General features: G+C 35.5%; 1 protein-coding gene across 4 annotated transcripts in view; it reads left to right on the top strand.

Moving 5' to 3' along the window:
* CCDC102B (coiled-coil domain containing 102B) overlaps nucleotides 1-18,541 on the top strand; it is a 207,373-nt gene that overhangs the window by 141,096 nt on the left and 47,736 nt on the right. For all 4 annotated transcript variants that reach the window (XM_081078367.1, XM_081078366.1, XM_081078365.1 and 1 more), the window contains one exon: nucleotides 16,403-16,570. In XM_081078367.1, coding sequence (XP_080934493.1) covers nucleotides 16,403-16,570 — 168 coding nt within the window. The remainder of the gene's footprint in view (nucleotides 1-16,402; nucleotides 16,571-18,541) is intronic.

The following is an 18,541-nucleotide window of genomic DNA, read 5'->3' as shown; positions in this document are numbered from 1 at the left end:
GTTTCAAAAAAAAATTCCATAGAAAGGAATTTAGAAGGAAACTGCCTTCTTGTTTAACACAATTGCATTTAACGTTGACTTACTCTTGTATTTGTAAATGCATTTGTGCCCTTGGCAAAAATACACCATTTTTATGCCAGAAAGAACTTTTTCTTGGCATTGCGGTAGATGTTTAGACAGTATTGGTGTGTGTAACATCTGGGCTTACGCAGACCGAAATAACCAGTAATGTATCTTACTTATTTAAAAATTATGGACAGAATTTCATTAAAATTATGGAATAAATATGTTTAATCCACAATCAATGATCAAGATCAAATCTATTGACATTATATTTACATTGACAAAATATTTTAAGAGAACACATGTTTAAGAGAGGCCAAGTAAACAAGGCAGATAAAGCAGTTTTAATCACTTCTTTCTCCTTGGACAGGTTCTTGTTCCTCTCATGGCCATTTCTGGACTCCTATACACTGTGCTTACTGAGTATTCCTTTTTACTTACTTGGCAATCAATATTTAATTCTTGGAAATTCGTATTGTACCTTATTCCATTCTTCTGAAAGGATTCTTTCACAATTCACTAATGAATGCTTGCTTATTTGTCAGAGACAAACTCTATTTTTCAGTTTTTATATTTCTCTACATTTCTGGATTATTGGCAATTACTGACTCCTTTGGAAAGATATTCATCCTTGGACAAAAACATAGTGAATTTCTTGCTCTCCTGTAATATTTTAAAAATGAAGATTAACATATAATGACTAAAATTAAAAATCACCTCAATTCTACATTGACAGAAAAAGAAAACAACTGTCTACACTTTGGACTGTTTGATTAATCCAACAAGTTGCACATGGGAAGGAAAGCAGTTATATTTTCTTCATCTGACTGCCTAAAAGAAGTTCTATCCTTCATTCAAACTTAAAATCTAGGAATAGTAGAGCATGTCTGCATTATTACCAGATGTTAACGTAAGGTCTATTTATGAGTGCCTAAGAAATCCAGTCCACCAATAATAATCAAAGTTTCAGTTTCTCATCCGAGTCGAAGCTCCTGCATGTGTTGAGTTTGGCCATAGGCAGGGAAGCCTGCAGTGGTAGTGGCAGTGTCTATGTCTCTCCTTCCCACTTTGCTCTCACACCCCCCACCCCCACCCCCACTCCCAAGAGGCTGCCTCTGGCTTTTTCAGGGCTGGAGTCGACGGCTGGAAAAGAGGAAAGAAAGGGAAAGTCCTAGGCTCTGGCATGGATGTTCAGGCCTTGGGAGCTCCAGGGGCCATTAGATGCTGAAAGGCCGTGTCTGCCATTGGGATCCTCTCCCCGTTACCCACTGACCACCCCACGCTGCCTTCTTCTACAGCCCCTTTCACAATGGGTCCTTCACCCCCAGCCAACTGGTCCTTCAGATGGGGTATTTTTTTTCCCCTTAATGGTGAAGTTCAGCCCCTCTCTGCAGGGCCCACTCATGACTCATCCCAATGACTCCTGCTTATTGGAACAAATTCTGAACATGCAGGCAATTACCAGTGAGGACCTCCCTGCCCTGTGGCAGCAGGGTGCTTTGACTTTTTCCGGTATGAGTGAGGCACCCATCTGTCCCACAATACAGCTGACACGTTATGATTTCTCTGAGCCCCCTTGATTTGGCTTCACGTGGGGCAGGTAACCTCCCCCTCTTTTCCAAAGAAGAGAAACAGGGCCAAAGGGCTCAGGTATCATGCTTGTTGTCTCAAAGGGCTCAGGTATCAGGCCATTCACCCATTATACACCCCCCAGGTGGGGCAGGGTCTAATGGCCAAGACCAGATTTCTCTGTATCCCTTTCATTTTTCTTTCTAGTTATTTTATATGTTTGTTTTAGGATGAGAGGAAGCTAAAATTCCTTTGTTTACAGTGTTGATGCCTTTGGTAAAACTGGACAAGAGGAAAAACCCTATTTCTTCTATATCTTGTTACTGTGTGTACACATACATACTTGAAATCATTATGCACATAAAATTGTGCATTTTTATTCCTTATTATATTAGCCTCATTATTTTTGTGTCATAATTTTTTCCCATATAATTTAAAGGCATATAATATTATACTGTAAGGACTAATTATAATTTATTCAATGAGGGCCTGATTATATAGATTATTTTCAATACTTATTATTAGAAGAAGAAATAACAGAATGAATAATTTGAATCTAAATGTACTTTCATATATACTTTGGTATTTTCCTAGAATAATCGTTATGATATATATGATAGATTTTAAGAACTGGTGATACATTTTGGTAAATTATCATCTCTCAAAAAAAATTCACGAAAATTTACATTTTCCTTCAGCAGTGTACGAGACTATCATTTTTACTATTTCTATATGAATATTCTTATTCCTTTAAAAAAATTATTTGGGTTGTTGTGTTCCCTTTTTTGTGAGTTTTTTTTTTTTTTTGTATAACTTGATCTTAACCTTTGGATTATTTCCTAATTTAATTTTTGTAATACTTACTATTATTTTATTTATATTTGCCTTTCTGACTGCTTCCTTATTCTCTTCTTTATTGGTCTTTCTGCTCTTTCTGTTACATAAGTGAAAGTAGGAATTGTTTGGATATCGGGTCTGTGAACTCAGCACAGAAGTCTATTCATTTCATTTAAATTATTTATTTCCTAGAACTATGAGCAAAAGCAATAGCCTTATCCATCAGGAGAGTTTGCTGTGGGCAGAACCACTGTCACATAAAAGGGCTGCAGGGAGGACTCAGGAAGTTCTGATTTATCAAATGAAATTAAGCAATTTCAACAAAAAAGCATTTCCTCTGAACATTTGTAGCTTTGCAATTACAGAGCGCTGAGTGTGGGTAGGAGAAGGCTGGGAACTTTAGTTATAGAGTGCTACTTGGCTAAGTGGGTATGGCTTTAAGAAAAACTGTGTAGGAGTAATACATTCCCCGCTGAGAATGAGTCAGTGAGCTCTCTTTCAAGTCCCCATGGGGGCCTGTAAAATAGAAAAGAACTTGTGATTCCATCTACAATTTTAGTGACTAACCATTAAGGGTTTAACTTAATATTTTTATGTTCTTTAGAGAGAGAGAAGGCTGTATGAATACTAAATTATATTTGAAACTTATAGTTACGGTTTAGCTACAGGGTTAATAGCCATATTTGCAATTCTTTAGAAATCTTTAAATGTTACACAGTCAGGACATGTGTTATAAGAGATGAAATGGTTTGCCTACTGTTGTAGAACTTTGTTATTTGTAGATTTAATTAGTGATTAATGCCTGCTATGAAATGGAGTCTAAAGGGACATTAGTTTTATTTAGCCTATCTCATCAGACTAATTTACATCTGTGCCTGAGATACATATGAGGTATACTCACTAAGTACATATATACACACATATATAAATATGAAGTAAAAACATATATAAGCTTGCTGGTTAGTCCCTGTAATTTTTCTCTGTAATATTTCCAGGTACATTTGAACGCCAATCTAGAGTTAGAAGACCTTGATCATTTATCCGTTTACTTTCCTCTTGATTCACTTCTCTGAAATAACCAGTAGTTACTACCTATCAACATCTAAATAATCCATACAATTGCTTGACAAAGCAGTTCAGGCCTCCCATGGTGACCCGGTTATATAGAACAGGGCCCCGAATACTTGCATTATGCTCATTCATTGTTGCATTCGTACAGATAATGAGTATCAGCCACTGTCCTCCTGCCAATCCCAAATCACATCTGTATTGACAATGAGTTCAGGGAGAAGGTCAGAGTCACCGCTCAGGCTCAGGAGCCTTGTGGCTGGTCTCTGCAGGTCCGTTCCTGCTTCTTCCACTTCTTTTCACTTGGGCCTGGGGACTGCTGTGAGTGTCTTTCTTCACATTTGAGGGACGTTGCCAACCTGCTGTCCAGTGTCCGTGCCCACTTACTTCCTGCAATGTGCTGCCACACTGCTTCTTAGGTTTTAAATAGATGTTCTTGATGGCTGGGTATTCTCTGAAATACTTTATATAGGAGCCAGATTATAGATTCCTTTAAGGTTTGGGAAAACTTATCTCAAATGTTTTCTGAGCCTTTTTGTTCAACTTTTTAGTGATCATTCATTCGATTTTTCTAATTTTTCTCAGTGCAGTTTTTGATTAAGTATATTAAAAAAAAATCTCCTTTTCTTTTGTCTTTGTATATGTTGCCATAATATATTTCTTAGGGTTCTTAAATCATTTATAAATTATCCACTCTACCTCCATCCATTCCTGATATTACTAATTTTTTCCTCCTGTCATTTTTCAAATCAATCTTCTTAGACTTTTACACATTTTTATATGTAATTTTAAAAGGAACACGTTTCCTCTTCATTTTTAAATTTTTGTTAATTCTTTTTGTTTTGCTTTCAGTTTTTAAAAATCTGTTTAACTGTCCCAAGTTGCATGATTTGTAATTGAATTCATTTATTTTCAATCATCATTTTATTTACTAAATGTATCTAATACTATAAATTGGCCTCTAAGCATTGGTCTAGTTGAATCTTGCATAGTGTACGAAGTGTCATCATAAAATACGGTGAATGTTTAAATTAAAAAAAAAAAATTACAGTAAAAGACACATTGCCATTAATCCCTCAAAATAATACCCCTTGCTTAAACAAACTTATCCCATTGTTCTTGCCACTTTCTCAAGCAGTTCTGGAAGTCTCGTGGTGTCTTTAATTACACTGTCATGGCTGCCTCGATATCCTGAATCAATTCAAAACGTTTACCTTTCATGGTCATTTTAACTTTGGGGAAGAGCCAGAAGTCACACGGTACCAGATACAGTGACTAGGTGGATGAGAACACCTTGTAATGTTTTTATTTGACAGAAACTGCCATGTACCAGAAGCAATGTGTGACACGGAGCATTGTCATGATGGAGGACGAAGTAGAGGCGCTCATGAAAGAGGACTTCCAGAACTGCTTCAGAAATTGGCAAGAATGATGGGATAAGTGTGTTCAAAGTGAGGGGGAATATTTTGAGGGAGATTAATGGCAACGTGTCTTTTACTGTCATATATTATTTTAATTTAAACATTCACCGTATTTTTTATCACACCTCATATACATATACATGAATACACACACATACACACACACACACACTGTTTGAATTTAACTGTTCTTTTGCAGAGATGGGTACATGAAGAACCTATTTCCTCTTCTTCCTGGGCACTTATGTGTGTGGCTTTCCCAGTCACCCTTCACTTATTGGTGACCATATGTATAAGTCGTGGCCAAAAGAATGTGGGTGAAAGTGATGGCTGCACTTCAGGGCTGGTCATTGTGGACTTGTGAAGTGAAGTAATATTCTAGTGTACGCGTCAAGTAGACAATGGATATCCAAGTCTGGACTTTAGTATCTGTCTTTTAATCCTTTATCATAGTTGGCGTCTTTTCGTAATTCTTTGCTGTATTCCATATAATCTAATTCTGATCTGTTGATTAGTTCATTAGTTTCCTCCTCAATAATGTCTGACCTATTTAATCCATCCATTGACTTTTTAATTTCTAGAACTGCATTTGGCTTTTCAAGAAGTTCTACTTGGTTCTTTTCCAAATCTGCTTTCTATTGTCTCAGTGTATTATTATTTTCGTATAATTTATATTCCTTTAATCTTTTAATGATGATTGTTTTATAGCATTTTCAGATTTCTGTAGCTCAAATTCTTGGGATGCTACTTTTCCTGTTGTGCTTGTTTATTCCCCTTCACATTGAATCATTACTTGTTATGGTTTGAAACTTTGTTTTTGAGCTAGTTTTGCCCTTAGATTGATTTTTCTATGGGCCCACGAACCCCAGGCTCTTGAGTCATTTGGAGTTTGTATGTTCCATGTATTCCAAAGGTTTCACTTGGCAATTAGGTTGAGTTTGCAACTTGGTGGTTACTTTAGCTCCTCTATAGCAGGGCTTGCCCAAGTCTTTGAGTTGTGATTTTCTTTTTTTTTTTTTTTATGAGAGTAATTTGTTTATACTCTGTCATGGGAAGAAGCAAGCTTTCTTTTTCATTTGGGTGTAATATCACATCTACTGAACTAACATGAACACTAAAACATAAGTACTACATGTTAGGGCTTATATCTTTGTCCTGTTTTTTACTTTCTCAGGTTGTAATGATATTTGTATGCATTTTTAGCGAAAAGCATTAAGTTTTCCATATCATTGGAATTATTAGTGCAATAAATCTTGTTACATTTATAATGTCTATTAGACATCCACATGTAGGTATCAAGTAGATAGTTGGGTATGCAAGTCTAGACCTCAGTATTCAATTGAATTTTGTGTGTGTGTGTGTGTGTGTGTGTGTGTGTGATCATAATCCTTATAAAATAGAAAACACTGTTGAGAGTTCATGTTGGGTAGAGATATGGTAGGTGAGTGATGTGTTTGGCTATCTGGAGGTCGTTAGTGACCTTAAGAAAGAAGACTAGTTTTCTGGAATCACATGAATAAGTACTAATGAATAGAATTAAAGAAATAATTGAGGGTGGAGATGTGGATAAAACAACTACAGAAAATTCTGTCAGAAAGTTTTACTTTGAAGGGGACTAGAGATATGCTATATCTTGAATTGGTCATAGAATCAAAAAGGTTTCTGTTTGTTTGTTTTGTTTGTTTTTCTTTCTTTCTTTTTAATGCAATGTTCTTGACTAAGTTTTACGATTAGTTAATATCTAAGTCTTTTCAAATCTTTCATGTTTGTCTTGTGTTACCTTTAAATGTGCCCCTATCACACATATTCTTACACTGACTAAACTCTGTTCCTATTGGTTAGTGGTTCAGTTGCCTACATCTAAAATTTCATCTATGAGGGTAGAAACAGTGACTGTTTAGTTCACACTAACCACCAGCATCTTGCAGTGTATCAGAATGCTGCACAAGGGCAAATGTGGTTTTTAAAATCACTTTAACAGGTGTTGGAGACAAAGAGTATGTATTGTTTTACTATTGATATGGTACATACGTTTTGGGAACTGTAAAAACGTAATACGTGGAATGACATTCTATTTACTCACTACGGAACTTAAACATACATTAATACATTGACTGTTTACTGTGTATGTTTCTCCATGTTCTTCCATGTGCAGCCAATGATTAGAGCATAGTGAGGACAGTTTAGTCTTGTGATAATAATAAGCAGCAGCTATGAGTAAAACACACACACACACACACATATAAACACACACATACACACACACACACACACACATATATACATACACATATATACAACAGTCCTTGGAGGGAGGTGCTATTATTTACTATATTTAATACAGTGGGGACAAATCTTTACTATCATGGATGTCAATTCTCCTGGGGTGAAATGCTGAAATCTATTGTTCGATTTGAGCTGCATTGACCCTAAGCTAGCATAGCCTATATAGGTAATGTTAGTAAGTATTCTATTAGTGGTATAACATTATCAGTAGATGTGGAAGCCAATGCCTTGTTCCCAGAGAGCAGCATTAAACACCGATGATGAGTCACTGCCCTTGAGTAAACTGTAGACATTATCAGCGTAGTCTTCCCATTTGTTCTTTCATTTCAGTTTGCGATATCAATAGCACCTAGTTATGACACATGGGAAAGTCCCATTGTGCACATAAGGTGATCATAAAATAAACACATTACTACATTAGGACTGAAACAAGAGAATTATCCTTATTCTACTGCTAATCCTTGTTTCTGGCCCTATTTCCATAGTCTGAGAACCTGTGATATCAAATTTGATGTTTAAATTTGTAAATGGTTGTTTGTGAATAAAGCACAATACTTATTTTTATATAACTAGAATTGCTGTATCTCCATGTTACTGCTTTTCTTATACTGAACAATCTCCGTAATGTCTGGCGATATGTATATATTCAATAGTTTATTTGGACACTAATCCTTTCTACTGCATTTGAGTGTTTTATTATTAAATTAGTTCATGATTATGTGTACCAAGCTCGCTCTCCCTGTCTCTCTACTGTCCAGTCCTCTCCACAGTATACCACAATCTCTGTCACTTCTGGCCTTCACATATGCTCATACTTTTGCCTGGAGAGACTTTCTCTCAATCTCTCTTTCTCACATAGTAATTTTTACTGAACCATCAAATTTCAGATTCAGTGTTCCTTTGTCTTTGAAATATTGCTTTCTTTCCCCCATGCTGTTAGCTGCTTTATATATCTCCTCTTGAGCATGCCTCTAACACAGTCCTTTCCAAGGTGGGTACCTACTTTTTCTGGGTTTAATTTTTATCTCTGCAAACAATCCTGCAGGTTGATTTTATATCTATGCCCTTGGTGCTTAGAGTATCAAGTACATAGCCATTTGTTAACAAATATTTGTTGAATGAATGAATGAAATACAGAAGGGAAGGAAAGAAGGAAGGAAGGAAGGAAGGAAAGAAGGAAGGAAGGAAGGAAGGAAGGAAGGAAGGAAGGAAGGAAGGAAGGAAGGAAGGAAGGAAGGAAAGAAGGAAGGAAGGAAGGAAGGAAGGAAGGAAAGAAGGAAGGAAGGAAGGAAATATGAAGAAATGGTATTTTGAATAGCAGGCAATCTTGTTTTCTCAGTGTCTGTCCACTTGTTCACTGTCCCTTTCTTGATGGAACTCTAATTTTTCATGTATTCTCCCTTCACCTTGCTTTGCTGACCTTCATTTGTGTGTGTGTGGGGGGTCTACCTTCAGCCCCATAACCGGAATCTATTTAAGCTAATACAGTCATGTAGGCTTACCTTTCTTGATCAGTGATGGGTGTAAGCATTAACACATGACACAATTTTAGCCATTTAAATGTGAAATTAAATTCTGGGAAGATACTAGAATATTTTTTTTCACTGTTGAGAAGTTCCTACAAGAAGGGAATTCCCTTTTTCCTCTTGATGTTGTCATAACTACATGTGATTTCTAGCTCAAGAAAAACCCACACACTAAGAAGAGTATATCAGTTAGAACAGGCTGGGTTATGCTACAGTAACAATACGCCTGAAAAATCACAGTGGCTTCAAAGAACACAGTTTATTTCTTGTTCACTCTACATGTCCATCCAATGACACAGTGACTCAGGAATCCAATGGTACAAAGGGTTCATTTCAACACAATTGCAGAGGCATAAGAAAAAGGGCATAGTGAACAGTGCAATTCAAATGCCCGAAGTTAACCAACATCCCTTCTACTTAGTTACATTGACCACATGGCCATACCTTAGTTTGTCAGGGGTGGTACACAATCACCCTTTTAGAGCATCAAACATTTAGGAGCATCAAACATTTGTGAAAAATAATACAGGCTACCAAAGTTTGCAACGCAGAAATATGGAAAGAGCCCAGTCCCTGATGAAGTTCTCGAATTGCCAAAGTAACAAACTAATGAAGTCACTTCCAGGATTTTTTTTATGTAAGATGAAACATATTCTTGTTTTGTTTTGTTTCCTGTTAGTTGCAGAAAAGATATTAACTGATTCAGCCTTATTGTAATGTTCTCCTTATTAGTTTCTCTATTTCTGTCATTCAAGTGAGACAGAAGTTACTTTTTCTTCCAGTAACTCTATGTTTCATTCTCTTGATCAATGTTTTCCTTTACTTTCCATGCCCCTCTTCCACCATTTAAAACAAACTTAGAATTTCAATCTCTGTATACCAGGACTTTAAGATCTTTACCCAGTCTGCCCATATCACCTTGCTCCTCACCCCACCCATTCCTCAATACTTAATGCTCCATTTTTCACTCTGTTGAAAGCTCTCCCACACGCCCATGCCTTCCTCCCTCTGATATGTCACCTTTATCTTTTACTTTCTAATAAAAGTCTGTCCATAAAAAATATATGAAGTAATATTCCCCAAGCATGTCTCAACATATATTTTCATGAAGACAGTATTTTAGATCTATCAGATTAACCAGAACACAATAAAAATAAATAGCAGTTGATATAGAAGAATAAATAAATCTTACTATGCTTTTATCATTTAGTAGTAATTCAACAATTTATGATGATGTAAGTGATGTGTTCACAAAGGACGTATTTTAAACAACATGATTATTCTTTTTATTTGTCATTTGAAAAATCCTATCAATTTTCTACCCCCCCAAATATATTTAAAATGTTATTTATATTTTAAACACTGGGACAGAATAGGTATTTCAGATATTGTGGACAGTCATGGATTTTAATATTTTTTTTTAGTTAATCCTAAAATTAAGATAATTAAAAATTGATAGAATTAAAATTTAAGAAGAGTTTAGTTTAAAAACCTAACAATATCTTAGAAAATAATATTAAATGATGTGTTGGCAAATTGAAAAAGTGATCATCTTTAGAAAAATTGTTTGATGTATTTGGTGCCTGAAAATTAAACGTGTGTGTACACACACACACACACACACACACACACACGTTTTATAGGTAAATTGAGTCACATCTTTTCTGTTAGTAACACGTTTGACTATCTTTCTAAGGTCTTTACAGTATTTTCAGTATTATTTCCCAAATTCTACAATTGTACAATTAGTCTTTACAGTATTTTCAGTATTATTTCCCAATTCTACAATTAGAGGTTCAATTTCCTACAAACCTGACAACTAGTTAGGTTAATTTTCACATCTCCACACAATTTTAAATTGCTTTTACTTTGCATATATAGGTGCATTAAATGTCTATTGACTACCTAGTAGGAAAATAGAATCTTAAATGCATAAATAGGTATAAATTTCAACAAGTGATAAAGGCTATGAAGGAAATGAAAAAGTCATATGAAAGATAATTTTAAAATAATACTATGAATCATTGTTTACATTTGGTTAATCAAGAAAGCATCTCAGAAGAAATTATATTTAAACTAGGACCTGAATGATAATTACAAAAGATTGAAGTTAAGAAATAACATGTATTATAATACTTTAATATTTCCTGTATGCCATTTTGTTTTTCCTTCAAATAGATGCACATAAACTTATTTGATTCATTTTTACCAGCCTCTCATTGTATCACTTTAAGTTATAAGAAAATGTATTTTAGTTCCTTCAGCTTCCTGCAATCAAAATCGTTTAAGGCTCAATACTTTATGTAGCAGCTAAAAAAATTAATTCTAGGTAGAAAGCAATATCCTTACTTATAAGAGCATGAACTAATACATGAGTTTATAAGCCATATACAAAATTTAAAGCCTGCTGGCAAATACTTTACATCATTAGAGAATCAGTCTATTTGAGAAACTAACATCGTCCTATCAAAAATATTTGTATATAAACATTGTATATGTTTATTTTCTATATCAAGACCCAATATTATTCATAGCCACTTATAAAAGGACTGTGAGTCATGTTTACTGTCAGGTTGTATAGCTTTTGATTTATAGAGGATTATACACTGACAGGTAATCTGAAATACCATGTGTTTTTGAGAATTAAAGAAGAAACCTATCTCTCTCCAGAGAGTAAAATGGGGGTGGTGAGTTAATGAATTAAAACGTTAAAGAACGTGTGAAGTCTTGGAAGATAATGAAAAGAAGATTAAAGCCAGCCATGGTATATTGTTCTGATAAAATGAAAAGTGTAGCTAGACTGGCCATAAGCAATTTGTGTAAACGGAGACTAAATAGGGAAAATAGAAAAGACAGTAGAGAGTAGGTGTGTGAAGAATTTAGTGTATAGTAGGTACTTGGCTAATTCCTTTCACTTCAAACTGATTTTAAAAAAAGAAAAATCTTTGCATTGATAAAATATTTTTTCTCCTAAAGTGATACCCAGTTTTCACCTTTATTAGACTTTCTAGAAAGTAAAGGAGTCCTATGAGCATAATTAAAATGTTTCGCTATATATAGATAAAATATGATATATTTTCTCAAGTAACAAAACATGGCCAGGCCAGGTTAGCAAACCTCAGCTGTAAACAGGACTCCCCAACTGGCCCAGAATGTTGTGCCACCCTCACCCCTGCCAGCATATATATACCTTGTGTATTTTTAAGTGGTAAAAAAAAGTTCTACACCATCTCCTCCCACTCAGGGAGACTTCTCATATTTCATTGATTGGTTTGGTTCCCTTCTACTTTCTTAAAAGACAGTTCCTGGCAAGAGTAAAGTTTACTACACTTGGCATACACTAGTGGTCCTCAAATTTTATGCTGAATCAGAGACATTAGGAGGGCTTCTTAAACCCAAAGTTGCTGGGCCCCAAGTAGGTCTTGGATGGAGTTCCCGGGTGATGCTGAAGTCTTGGCAACTAAGCGCTGAGAACAGACTTTGACTAATACATACCATGTTTCCCCAAAAATAAGACCTAGCCGGACCATCAGATCTAATGCACCTTTTGGAGCAAAAATTAATATAAGACCCGGTCTTATATTATAGTAAAATATAATATATCATATAATATGATATAGTATAATATAATATAATGTAATATAATATAATATAGCATAATTAATATAATATAACATACCAGGTCTTATATTAATTTTTGCTCTAAAAGACACGTTAGAACTGGTCCAGCTAGGTCTGATTTTCAGCAAAACACAGTATCCACCTCCTGGGCCTGAGAATAAGGCGACCTTCCCAGAGCAATTGGCCAAGCAGTAGAGCATGAATGCTAGGGGTCTGCTTACAAGGGTGACAGAAGGTTTCCTTCCTTTCTACCTCCCTCTTTTCTGTCTGTCTGTCTGTCTTTCTATATATACACCTCAATGGTTGTTTTTACTTAACTCCATTTAAACCAGTCTAAGAGAATTGTACATGCCTACTGACCAAGTGCTGACCTTCAGAGAAGTAATTTTGCTAAATCAAAAATGTGTTTAAATAGTTCTAACTAGGTCCATAATTCCTAAAAAAAAGCCATCACTTTGCAAATTTGTTACAACTCTTTGGATAAGTTCTGCCTTTTTTTTTTTTTTGGTGGCAAATTATTTTTATGTGACAGATCAAGAAAATCTTTAATTAAATGCTCCGTTGTCATTCCAAATAATAGAATTCTGTTCCCTATTAGTTTCTCTGTAAAAAGAATAAGGTATATATCTTCATCTTGAAAAACTGTATCCTGAAGAGAAGAAATAAAAAATACATTCACATTTCTAAATGTGATTTGTGATGTAATTCTGTAAAACACTGCAGTGAGGGCGTGAGCTCGCATGTTGCTGTCAGGCCATTGAAGGAACCACGGCAAGCCTGCCCAGCCAAATCTGTTAGTTCCCAGCTTCTCTTTGTCATTCCTCAGATTTAAACACCGTGGTTGTGATTCTGACTCCTTTGGGGGGCCGGGGTTTGCAAGGCAGCTGCAAGATTCCAGGGAAGTCCCAGTTTTTTGACACTCACATTGTCAGAGGGTACCGGAGGTGCATTCTTTGGATGGTGGGGGCGGTGGTGGTCGGCATGGGTGACCCCCTGGCTTCCTGAGAAGAGAGGGGTGGCCAGCAATTTCTCAGCGGGTCCTGCCTTCCATTCCACACCCCTCTCACCGCCCCAGGATGTCTACCTGTTCTGGTTGGAGTTCTGAGTTTCACAAAGGCCACGAGCTTGCTGGTCACCAATGATGTCTTATCAAAATTCACTATACATCAGCTTTTTTCCTATAGTAACACATGCTTCACACTTTTTGCATTTTCCTTTACTTAATAAAATATTGTGGAGCTATCATAACAATATACAGAAAGGTGCCATATTATACTTAATGGTAATGGTTCTTTACTTAATCAACTCCTTATTATAGATTAGTATCCAATCATTCCCTATTAACAAGAATAACAACAAAAAAAACACCACAGTAAATACCCCATATATGTACAGCATTTTGCACAATTGCATGTGTATTTGGAAATAGAATGTCTGGGTCAGAGTTTATGTGCATTTTTTTTTAAATCCATGATACAAGATAAAGTGTAATTCTCTCCGTTAGAAACACAATTGTGTCTCTCTCTCATTCCTTAAGTTTGTGTTATCTGGTTAATTGTGTGTCTCTTTCTTTACAGTCAACCTTCTGGAATTAAAATAAATGCCTATGCTCCTTGTCTCTATTTCCTTTCTATATATTTCTCAACTCACTGGACACTAATCTTTGTGCTCAACCACTGAAATGTTTTGGTTAGAGCAACAATGATCTAAATGTTAAATTTAACAGATCTATTTTGATTCTTTTCACTTCACTTAAGCATTTCATACTGTCAGTCATTTCTTTTTTTTCTTGAATTTCTTATTATAGTCCATTTTCTTAAATTTCTTGTTATATTTCACAATACTCTACGTTTTCTCCCATCTCTGGAGCAGCCCTCCCTTTGAACAGTGTGGATTCATTTTTCTCTTTCAATTCCTTTGAGGTTGGTGATCTTGGGATCGTGACCTCAATTCTTTTTACTTTTCAGGGGAATTTTACTGACTTTTATAACTGTAAACTGCAAACTTCACCTCTAACCTAAGTTCTTCCATGTTTCTCTCTGCCTAGCCAGTACAGACTAGAATGTTCCACGACTTACTGAGCTGTCCCTGGTGTTCCACAAGCACATACATCTCAGCTTTTGCAAACTGAATGTGTCTCCTCTCCCAAGCCCCCCCTCTTCCGGTACGTCCTAATTTGGTGAAGGACTCCACCACCTGAAGCCGAAATATGAGTTGTTCTTAACTGCATCCGTTTTCTTACCATCCCCATCCTACCAATGGAGAAATCCTGTGGGTTCTTATCCCTTAATAGCTTTGACTGGGTCTCTACCTCCATCTCTGCTGCTACTTCCTTAGCCAGGCCCTTGCCTTTCACCTGACTCATCACAATAGCCTTCTATCTGGTCTAATTTCATTTCCTGTGGCCCTATTGGTCAATCCTTTATGCTTAGTTTTTTGTTTTTTTTTTGTTTTGTTTTGTTTTTTGTTGTTTTTTTTTAATCATTGACATATAACATTATATTAGTTTCAGGTGAATGACATAATGATTCAACATTTGTATATATTGTGAAATGGTCTCCACAATAAGTCTAGTTAACATCCATCACCACACAGTTTCATTTTCTTGTGATGAGAACTTTTAAGATCTACTCGCTTAACAACTTTCAATATATAATACTATATTATTAACTATAGTCGCCATACTATACATTATACCCCCAGAGCTTATTTATTTTATAACTGAAAGTTTGTACTTTTGATCATCTTCACCCATTTCACCCCTATTCTCTACCCCCAACCTCTAGTAACCACCATCTGTTTTCTTTATGAAGTGTTTTCTGTTTTTATATTCCACATACAAGTGAGATCATACAAATGGCAGACTTTTTTTATGGCTGAATATTCCACTGTATATATACATCACAATTTCTTTACTCATTCATCTATCAATGGACACTCAGGTTGTTTCCATATCTTGGCAATGAACATGGGGTGCAGATATCTTTTCAAGTTAGTGTTTTCATTTCCTTTGGATAAATACCCAGAAGTGGAATTGCTGGATCATGTGATAGTTCTATTTTTATTTTTTGAGGAACATACTCTTTTCCATAATGGCTGCACTGATTTACATTCCCACATCAGTGCATAAGGGTTCCCTTTTCTCCACACCCTTGTCAATACTTGTTATTTCTGATCTTTTTTGATAATAGTCACTCTGACAGGTGTGGGGTGATTTCTCCTTGTGGTTTTGATTTGTATTTTTCAGGAATTAAATATCCTTGGATTTTTTTAAAGTATTATTATGAGGAACTAGAAGTGTTTTTCTTTATAGTTTTAATAAAGATGCTTTCTACAATGACAGTACAGTTAATTTGTACAGAAAATTTTAACTAAAAATGAGAAGCAACATTAATAATCTTAGACCAATTAATGTAACCTGTTAATTCATATCTTGTATGGTGTTAATTATAACAAGATGGATTCAAGAGCCAATCACTTCATGATAAATCTGCTTCTGCACAGGAGAGGCCACTCACTCCAAGTCTCTGTGCCGCATCCACATGCTCTCAGAAGGGTGTCAGGAATGGCATGACCACAGCAACACAAAACCTTTTTCTTAGAAGAATAATTACAAGCAGATAGTCTGCTAACTCTTAATACTTCTGCTGATTTAGCAGATGAACAACTCTTCTTGCACTTAGTATTATTATATTCTGCATTTATGGAGATGCGATGTCCTCTTTTGGAAAACATACATCAAACTTAAATTTGTATAACATGGAAAATGGATCATTCACTTAAGAACATAAAGAGTTTACATTGTGTTTTAGCCAAGTACAAATTCATTTTCATTTATAGTTGTATGATAATCATAACAGTTAATTGCAGAAATGCATGAGTTCCAGATGAAGAGATCCATCGTCTGAATTCTTCCTGAAATGCTTTTCTCCTTTGTCAAAAGAAGTTGCTACTCTTCTGACTTTATCAAGGTAAATTATAAACAATGGAATCCTTGTGTTCTTTTGAAAGGAACTGTTGGACCTTCAACATGCCCACCATGAACTAAGCAGACAGTGCCAGGCGAAAACAGAGCTGACTCATGCAAATAACCATGGGGATCAAAATGAAGCCGAAGTAAAGAAACTGAGATTTCGAGTGGAAGAACTAAAACAGAGACTCGACCAAAAAGAAGACAAGGTACCTTATAAGACAACCTATGCTAGATAGCTTCAAAATAATTTTTATAGCATATAGAAAAAAAGTTCCTCCTTTATGAACATATACCATTAATTGGAGTCCATTTTAAATACTAATAAAAAATTATGACTGTCAGGAAAGAGAAAAATGTTACATAGACAATGAATGTGCTCACTTTTATGGTGCGAACAGTGTATTTTTTAATGCATGTCCTGAAGCTTCTATCAAAGTTTCAGAAATAGCCAAAGTAGAACCAATGAATCATTGAGGTAGGAATTTGTAAGAAATTTATCGTGCGCACACCAAAAAGATAGTTTGCAAACCAGGAGTACTCAAAGCCAACATGGAATGAGGCTCAGGAGTATACAGTTATAAAGCAGCTTCTAGATCGAGGAGGGGGGGCCTGTTTATTCTTTATAGTGATTGGTTACAATGTTAGAATTTTCAGTGGTTACCTCATATTGACCTTGGGAAATAGTTCAAGTTCTGTCCATGATTTCACATAAGCAAGAAATGACCAAGATTAAGTTAGTCTTGCAAAATAAGCTAAATTAAGCTTTGTTTGTGTGACTAAACTGGTTCTGTCTACTCAGGGAACTTAATAATATTATATGTCAACTGCAATTGACAAAAAATATATTGAAGAAAAAGAAGGAGTAAATACAAAATATTTATGAAATCTAACTTGGCAGATGTTATAAGGGGTTTCTATTCTGCCCGTGGAAAATGCTTCTTTATGTGGCCCAGGTTCTGCTCCTTGAAAATAGCTGTCTGTTCTGTAGTTTCCTGTGGTCCTTGGTTCTACTCTCCAGGATGTCCTTTATTGTATGATTATTATATACCATAGCCATATTTGAATATGGCCGTGGAGAGTCCCTTTCAGGAGGCTGAGAGCATGCTCAGTCACCTACCTGCCATGGGCATATGTGGAGGAATGAAAGACTATTTCCAGTCTTGAGAAATCAGTCTCTTTTATGCCACCTGTAATTTTCACAAAAACGTAGAAGTCTTTTTTCCTATTTGATTCCAGTAAATTCCACAGGTCTACTGTCATATCTGCAATTCTTTTGGAGACATTCCACTGTCTGAGTTATGTGCGTTCCCTTAAATTTATAAGATATTCTGGTAGGGGCACAATCTCATTTTCTTCTCCCTGGTGCCATTTTATTCAGAGTAAAGAATTTATAGGGAAAGACCTTAACAGATGCAGAACTTTTACCAGGCTTGATGGCCACACCATAGATTCGGTCCTTGCCAGAAAGCTCAGCTTTAATTGACTGTTGGTGTTCAAAGGTATTCTTAGTTTTATATTTTACCATTTGAAAATGAAAATCAGGCCCTAGAACTCACAGCACTGCTTAAATGTCTGTAATACCTTTCATATCTCTTCGAAAACTCAACTATTCTTTTGAGTTATCTTTCTTTTATATACTTGTCAAATGCACCAATAGCAAGCAGAAAATACCAGCTAGATACCTATTCTCCTACAAACCACAACCTCCTTCTGCACGTCATCTGTCTCCCAGGGTATTGTGGGAAACTAATGTGCCAGCTATTTCAAGACTCCATCAAATGGGGTGCCATCATTCCAACCTCCAGTAAGTTTCTTCACCATCTACTTTTGGCATTGGAGCCAATTTCATGTAATTTAAATTTTTGTTGTTGTTTTAATGACCATCACAGATCATTAAGTGTTCCTGTGTTAACAAACAAATTCAAAATGTTTTTTACTATAGTAGATTTTTTTTTTATTTAAAACATTCACATCTTGTATATCACATATAATGACAAAATTTAATTGAAACAAATACCATGGTGCAGGACCCATTACATCTTTAGATATACTCATATACCCACATTTAAATACCAAAATAATTGACCACTTTAATAAATATGTCTAGTAAATAATATAATGCAATAAGCAAAGTTGTTAGAAGAGATGCAAACTGAACTCACAAGTTTATGTCTGTA

This window comes from Rhinolophus hipposideros (assembly GCF_964194185.1).
Source record: "Rhinolophus hipposideros genome assembly, chromosome: 17".
Classification (NCBI taxonomy): Eukaryota; Metazoa; Chordata; class Mammalia; order Chiroptera; family Rhinolophidae; genus Rhinolophus; species Rhinolophus hipposideros.
This window is presented reverse-complemented; position numbering and strand designations above follow the sequence as displayed.